Here is a 7,883-nt window from a genome sequence, read left to right as displayed (position 1 = left end):
GGTGGGACGCGCCTGGAGGCAGCGGGGCGCGCGGCGAAACGGCGCGGGTGGCGGGGAAATTCACGGCGTCGCTGCGTGCGCGGCTGTAGCTACGGCTGTTGCTGGGGGGGGTGCGGCTGTTGCTGGGGGTGCGGCTGTGTGCTGCCACGGCTATGGGCAAATACGGCTGTCACTGTACAGGCAGCTGTTGCTACGTGTCCGGCTGTTGCTTTCAGGTTGTTGCTACGTGTGTGGGTGTTGCTGCCTGTGCAGTTGTTGCTACGCGTGTGACTCGCTTTCAGGTTGTTGTTACGTGTCTGGTTGTTGACACGTGTGCGGTTGTTGCTACACGTGGGACTGTTGCTTTCAGGTTGTTGCTACGTGTCTGGTTGTTGCTACCTGTGCGGTTGTTGCTGTGTGCCGCTGTTGCTCTCAGGTTGTTGCTCCGTGTGCGGCTGTTGCTCTCAGGTTGTTGCTCCGTGTGCGGCTGTTGCTACATGGATGGCTGTTGCTTTCAGGCTGTTGCTACGTGTGTGGTTGTTGCTGTGTGTGCAGCTGTTGCTGCTTGCGCAGTTGTTGCGTTCAAGTTGTTGCTACCCGTGCGGTTGTTGCTTCATGTGGGGCTGTTGCGTTCAAGTTGCTGCTACATGTGCAGTTGTTGCTACGCGTGTGGTTGTTGCTACACGTGTGGTTGTTGCTTTCAGGTTGTTGCTACACCTGCAGTTGTTACTACTTGTGCGGCTGTTGCTTTCAGGTTGTTGCTACGTGTGCGGCTGTTGCTACGTGTGCGGCTGTTGCTACATCTGCAGTTGTTACTACATCTGCAGTTGTTACTACCTGCGCGGTCGTTGCTCTCGGGTTGTTGCTACCTCTGTGGCTGTTGCTACCTCTGTGGCTGTTGCTACACCTGTAGCTGTGTCTAGACGGTTGTTGCTGGGCGTCCGGGTGTTTTGACGCACGCCGACGTCGCGGCGCATCCGGCTGTGGCTCTCGTCCGCGCTTGGACCCGCACCCGCTGTGATTCCTGCCACCAGCGCCCGTACGGCCGCCCGCGGTCCGCTCGAGCGGTTGACGCTGGGCTACAGGCAGCCGTAGCGGTGTCCGGGGGGGGTGGTGGTGGTGGTGGTGGTGAGGGGACGACTGTTGGGTGCTGACACCCACCCCCCACCCCCAAAACCTTCCAGCTCTCCTACGGCTCCAGCTCCCCCGCCCTCTCCAACCGCCAGCGCTTCCCCACCTTCTTCCGCACCCACCCCTCGGCCACCCTGCACAACCCCACCCGCGTCCAGCTCTTCAAGAAGTGGGGCTGGACCAAGATCGCCACCATCCAGCAGACCACGGAGGTCTTCACCTCGGTACGCACGCCGGCAACCTCCCGCCACCCCCACCCCCACCCCACCCCCGCTGCTGCCACCCTCCCCCCAAAACTCTGCCCCACAACCTCTCGGCCCCCCCATCCCGGACCCGGTGACGTCCGGGTCCATGCTCAATCCCTTCCCGTGGCGCGTAACGCCGACCCCTGGTAAGCGACCCACCTCCCAACCTTTGCTTGGTACCCCCCAACCCCGCCATCCTCCCCGGACTCACTCTGCACTCTCTTTCCCCTCCCCCCCTCCCCACCCCACCCCCCCATCTCCCTGCCTGCCCCTCCTGCCTGCTCCCCACCCCTCCTGCCCGCCCGCCACCAGACCCTCGATGACCTGGACCAGCGGGTGAAGGAAGCCGGTTTGGAGATCACCTTCCGCCAGAGCTTCTTCTCCGACCCCGCCGCGCCCGTGCGCAACCTCAAGGTGAGTCCGCCTCGCCCGTGCCCGGGTCCTCGTCCCCACTGGGTCCTCGTCCCCACCGGGTCCTCGTCCCCACCGAGTCCTCCCCCCACGGCACCCACAACCATCGGGGTGCAGATGGAGCCGTGTCCTGCACCCCAAAGGGAGCAGAGACACCCCAACAATTGCCCAAGCATCCAGGTCAACGATACATCTCCTCCGGCCAGGAGATGGGTAGCAATGTCCATGACCTGGCTGTGCCAACGCCGAAGGTTCTGGTCCTCCTCAGCACCCCTATGCAAAGTTATGCAAATGAGGCCGGGTGGAGTTGACCCTCTAAGAGCAGAAGTCCCACCCCGGGGTGACTTGTCTCCCTGCAGCGCCAGGACGCCCGTATCATTGTGGGGCTCTTCTACGAGACGGAGGCGCGCAAGGTCTTCTGCGAGGTGAGGGGTGGAAAGGGGGACGCGGTGTGGGTGGGCACCGCGGGGGGCACGTGGGAGGATGGGACCGCGGGTGGCATGCCGTAGAGAAGGGTGGGTGGACATCAGGTGGCCGTGGGGCAGTTGGGAGGGTGGGGAGACGGACGGTGGGATGGAGCCAAGGGTGGCGGGACGTGTGGGTCAGTGGGCAGAAAGCCGTTAGGACGGGTGGGTGGAAGCGCGGGTAGATGTGAGTGTGGTAGAACTGGTGGATGGGCGGGCAGGTGGGATGGTGGGAAGGGAAACGGTTGAGTGGAAGCACGGGGTGAAGAGCGGATGGACAGAGGTCCGGCTGGATGGACAGGATGGGGAGAACGGCGCTAGATGAGCGAAGGGTGACTGGATGGGATGGGGTGAAGAGTGACGGACGGAGGGATGGTGGGAAGGATGGGGTGAAGGGTAAGGCCACTGCCCCTTGGCCCGCACAGGTCTACAAGGAGAAGCTGTACGGCAAGAAGTACGTCTGGTTCCTCATCGGCTGGTACGCCGACAACTGGTTCCGCATCAAGGATCCGGCTATCAACTGCACCGAGGCGGAGATGGCCGAGGCCGTGGAAGGACACGTCACCACTGAGATCGTCATGCTCAACCCTGAGAACACCCGCAGCATCTCCAACATGGTATGGGGAGGATGAGGGGACACATGGCACCCGCAAGGGGTCCACTCCACCCCACCCACCACATCACGGTCGTCTTTCTCCTCATCCCAGACGTCCCAGGAGTTCATTGAGAAGCTGCAGAAGAGGCTGGGCAAGAACCCCGAGGAGACAGGCGGCTTTCAGGAGGCGCCGCTGGCCTACGATGCCATCTGGGCGCTGGCCCTGGCCCTCAACAAGACCTCGGCAGAGCTGGTCAAGAAGGGGTTGCGCCTGGAGGACTTCAACTACAACAACAAGAACATCACCGATGAGATCTACCGGGCCCTCAACTCCTCCGCTTTCGAGGGCGTTTCGGTGCGTTTGCCTGCACCCGAGCCCCTGCCAGTCCCCAGCCCCAGCGTGTCCTCTTCTCCCCAACAAGGTCTCCCGTGTCCCCAATTCCAGGTCTCCCATGTCCCCAACTCCTCCACCTTCAAAGGTGGTGGCGGAGGTGCCTTGAAGGCATCCGTCAAGGGTGCCCCCGTGAGCTACCCCAAAACTCCCAGAGAAAATGTTCTCCCAACATCCCTCCGGGGACGTGGTCCTGCTGCCTGACAGGTCCCCGACACCCATCTCCATCCCACCCACAGGGACACGTTGTCTTCGACGCCAGCGGCTCCCGCATGGCCTGGACGCTCATTGAGCAGCTGCAAGGTGAGTGAGCATGTCAGGGTGATGCTGTCACCACGTATAACATGGTGAGCACCACCGAGCGTCCCGCAACACCCCTTCACGCGCAACAGCCGCAGCTCGGCGTTGCCGCCATGCTGTCTGCCCAACAGCAAGCACGCAACCACCCCGAGACGCACACCGCAACAAGTCCCGCCACTGCGCGATCTCTCAAGGGGTGGCAACGCACAGGGGACAACCCCCTATCTCCACACCCTTTTGGCCACGTGTCCAACAGGACATGCGTCCTCGCCAACACACAACTGCTCTTGCCTGGGACGGAGGGGGAGGTCCAGAGGTGAAGGAGGTTTAGGGGACAAGCAAGGAGCTTGGGACAAGAAAGTCATCAAGAGTAGTCAGCATGGATTCACCAAGAAAGTCACGCTTGACCAACTTGACCACCTTCTACTGGTTTGGTAGATGAGGGGAGAGCGGTGGACATTGTCTACCTTGGCTTCAGGAAGGCTTTCTGCGCTCTCTCCCAGAAGATCCTCATAAAGAAGTTGATGATGAAGTCCGGGCTGGATGAGCAGACAGCGGGGTGGACTGAAAACTGGCTGAACGGTCGGGTCCAGGGGGGTGGGGATCAGCGGCAGAAAGTCCAGTGGGAGGCCAGTCACCAGCGGTGCACCCCAGGGGTCAATACTGGGTCCAGTCCTGTTCAACACCTTCATCAATGATCCGGATGATGGGGCAGAGAGTACCTTCAGCCAGTTTGCTGATGACACCAAACTGGGAGGAGCGGCTGAGGTGCCAGCGGGTCGTGCTGCCATCCAGAAGGACCTTGACAGGCTGGAGAAGCGAGCTGAGAGGAACCTCGGGAGATTCAACGAGGAGAAGTGCTCCAGGAACAACTTCAGGCACTAGGACAGGCTGGGGGTCAACCAGCTTTGCAGAGAAGGCCCTGGGGATCCTGGTGGACACCAAGTTGACCATGAGTCAGCAATGTGGCCTCGCGGCAAAGGTGGCCAACGGTGTCCTGGAGGACAGGAGGAGTGGTGGTGCAGGTCGAGGAGGTGATCCTTCCCCTCTGCTCAGCACTGGTGAGGTCACCCCTGAAGAGATGGGGCCAGTACTGGGCTCCCCAGCACAAGAGAGCTACTGGAGAGCAGCCAGCGAAGGGCCACGAAGATGATGAAGGGACTGGAGCGCAGGAGGCTCCAGCTGAGCATCAGGAACCGCTTTTTCATGGTGCAGGTGACCAAGCGCTGGCAGAAGGTGCCCAGAGAGGTGGTGGAGTCTCCGTTCTTGGAGATATCCAAACTCCTCATGGACGTGGTCACGGACAACGGGCTCTGGGTGGTCCTGTTTGAGCAGGGGGTTGGACCAGATGACCCCCCAGAGGTCCCTTCCAACCCCCAACCAGCCTGTGATCCTGTGGGGGTGCGCCCAAACGCCGGAAGGGGTGTCGCTCCTCCTTCCCTCCAACCTGACCCATCTCTGCTGCCTTTTGCAGGAGGTGTCTACAAGAAGATCGGCTACTACGACAGCACCAAGGACAACCTGTCCTGGTACAACAACGACAAGTGGATTGGTGAGCAGCGCCGCACGTGGGGTGTGAGCAGGGGGGGTCCCTGCCGTGGGGAAGGGTTGGGAAGATCCGCCCCCCCCCACGCCCCCTAATTGTGCCATGGGCTCTGCAGGAGGTGCCCCTCCGGCCGACTACACCAAGGTCATCACCACCTTCCGATTCCTGTCCCAGAAGCTCTTCATCTCCGTCTCGGTGCTGGCCTCGTTGGGCATCCTCCTGGCCATCATCTGCCTGGCCTTCAATATCTACAACGGGCACGTCCGGTCAGTGATCCCCGCCGTTTTCCCGGTGTTTGGGGAAATATTGCGCCTTTCCTTTTCCATAGCTGCTAAAACAAAGCTCAGCGGCGTGTGGTTGGCAACACCCAGAGGGGAAAAAAGAGAGATTATATGCTCCCACGTCCTTCTACAGAAGATGACAGTGACAAAACGTTGTTGTTAGGAGATATCCCAGTTGCCCGTCTCACTGCGTAGGAGCTTCGGGTGATATCAAGGGTCTGGCTGTAGCACGTGCTTTCCTGTTATCTCACTTCATGTCCCCATTTCTCGCGTCCCCGTTGGGTTAGTTGAACGTCATACACCACCGATAGCCGAGCACGGCGGCCGGGTGACACGCCATCTCCTCAACAACCCCTTCCCAGGTACATCCAGAACTCACAGCCCTACCTGAACAACATGACGGCCGTGGGCTGCACGCTGGCTCTCGCTGCCGTCTTCCCCCTGGGACTCGACGGGTATCACATCGGCCCGGGCTTTTCCCTTTCGTCTGTCAGGTATGGGGCTGGTGGGGTGTTGGGGGGGGTACAGGCGGAGTGGGGACAACCAGGGGATGGGGACAACCAGAGGAGGAACAGTTGGAGATACAGCCAGGGGATGAGGACAGCCGGAGGAGGAACAGTTGGAGATACAGCCAGGGGATGGGGACAGCCAGAGGAGGAACAGTTGGAGACACAGCCAGGGGATGGGGACAACCGGAGGAGGAGCAGTTGGAGATACAGCCAGGGGATGGGGACAACCGGAGGAGGAACAGTCGGAGATACAGCCAGGGGATGGGGACAGCTGGAGGAGGAACAGTCGGAGATACAGCCAGGGGATGGGGACAGCCAGAGGAGGAACAGTCGGAGACACAGCCAGGGGATGGGACAACCGGAGGAGGAACAGTCGGAGATACAGGCAGGGGATGGGGACAACTGGAGGAGGAACAGTCGGAGATACAGGCAGGGGATGGGGACACCCGGAGGAGGAACAGTCGGAGATACAGGCAGGGGATGGGGACAGCCAGAGGAGGAACAGTCGGAGACACAGCCAGGGGATGGGGACAGCCGGAGGAGGAACAGTCGGAGATACAGCCAGGGGATGGGGACAGCCGGAGGAGGAACAGTTGGAGATACAGCCAGGGGATGGGGACAACCGGAGGAGGAACAGTTGGAGACACAGCCAGGGGATGGGGACACCCGGAGGAGGAACAGTCGGAGATACAGCCAGGGGATGGGGACAACCAGAGGAGGAACAGTTGGAGATACAGGCAGGGATGGGAACACCCGGACAAGGAACAGTTGGAGATACAGGCAGGGATGGGGACAACCGGAGCAGGAACAGTTGGAGATACAGCCAGGGGATGGGGACAACCGGAGGAGGAACAGTTGGAGATACAGCCAGGGGATGGGGACAACCGGAGGGGATACAGTCGGGAGTAGAGCTGGGGACATCCAAAGGAGTTGGTCAAGGGAGGTCCATGGGAGGGGGGTACACTCCACGGGGGTGCAGCGGAGGTGGGTACAGCCAGACAGGGAGGTACAACCGTCTCTTCCCAACCCACGTACCCTCCCCAGGCCCGGCTGTGGCTCCTCGGGCTGGGGTTCAGCCTGGCGTACGGCAGCATGTTCACCAAGATCTGGTGGGTCCACACTGTCTTCACCAAGAAGGAGGAGAAGAAGGAGAAGAGGAAGGTGAGGGGTGATCCGGTGGGGCATGGGGGGGACGAGGGGGGGGCCACGGGGTCTCGGTGACGCTGTGTTGTCCCCACACCCAGACCCTGGAGCCTTGGAAGCTGTATGCCACCGTGGGGCTGCTTGTGGGGCTGGACGTGGTCACGCTGATCATCTGGCAAATCGTGGACCCCCTGCACCGCACCATCGAGGTGGGGCAGTGCTGGGGGGGGGGCACTCCCGATGTTGGGGGGATGCTCGTGGAGCTAGGGTGACGCTCACGGTGTTGGGGTGCTGCTGGGGGATGCTCTTGACATTGGGGGACGGTCACGGCATCATGGTGCTGCTGGGGGGATGCTCATGGTGTTGGGGGGATGCTTGCAGCATCAGGGTGCTGCTGAGGGGGTGCTTTTGACATCGGGGGGATGCTCACAGCATTGGGGTGCTGCTGGGGGGATGCTCATGGTGTTGGGGCGCTGCTGAGGGGGTGCTTTTGACGTTGGGGGGATGCTCGCAGCATTGGGGGGATGCTGGGGGATGCTCACGGCCTTGGGGTGCTGCTGGCGGGATGTTCATGGTGTTGAGGGGGTGTTATCATGTCAGGGGGACGCTCACGGCATTGGGGTGCTGCTGGGGGAGCCCACAGCAAAGGCTTCACCCCGTCTTCCCTCACACCCCGTCTCTCTTCCCCCCCCCCCGTCCCCCCCCAGGAGTTCACCAAGGAGGAGCCCAAGACGGACACGGACGTCTCCATCCTGCCCCAGCTGGAGCATTGCAGCTCCACCAAGATGAACACGTGGCTCGGTGGGCATGAGGGGGGGGGTCTCGGGGGGGGGGGGGGGGCCGGGAGACAGGCAGGGCGGCGGGCATGGGCAGGACTGGGGGGTACAG

At 61.7% G+C, this 7,883-nt stretch overlaps 1 protein-coding gene across 1 annotated transcript; it reads left to right on the top strand.

The window, feature by feature from the left end:
- Nucleotides 1-1,163: 1,163 nt before the first annotated feature.
- On the top strand, nt 1,164-7,796 carry GABBR1 (gamma-aminobutyric acid type B receptor subunit 1; the record flags this gene model as incomplete). Its single annotated transcript, XM_050914607.1, is given in 13 exon segments — nt 1,164-1,334; nt 1,668-1,769; nt 2,126-2,191; nt 2,656-2,847; nt 2,938-3,180; nt 3,456-3,519; nt 4,991-5,068; nt 5,178-5,328; nt 5,706-5,809; nt 5,812-5,837; nt 6,897-7,013; nt 7,097-7,204; nt 7,703-7,796. Coding segments are annotated over 13 exon segments (1,516 nt in total), but the record flags the coding sequence as incomplete, so codon positions are not given.
- Nucleotides 7,797-7,883: the final 87 nt, after the last annotated feature.

The sequence above is a fragment of the Gymnogyps californianus genome, unplaced genomic scaffold (genome assembly GCF_018139145.2).
Source record: "Gymnogyps californianus isolate 813 unplaced genomic scaffold, ASM1813914v2 HiC_scaffold_496, whole genome shotgun sequence".
Classification (NCBI taxonomy): Eukaryota; Metazoa; Chordata; class Aves; order Accipitriformes; family Cathartidae; genus Gymnogyps; species Gymnogyps californianus.
Note: the sequence above shows the minus strand (reverse complement) of the source record. Positions and strands in the feature narration are given on the sequence as shown.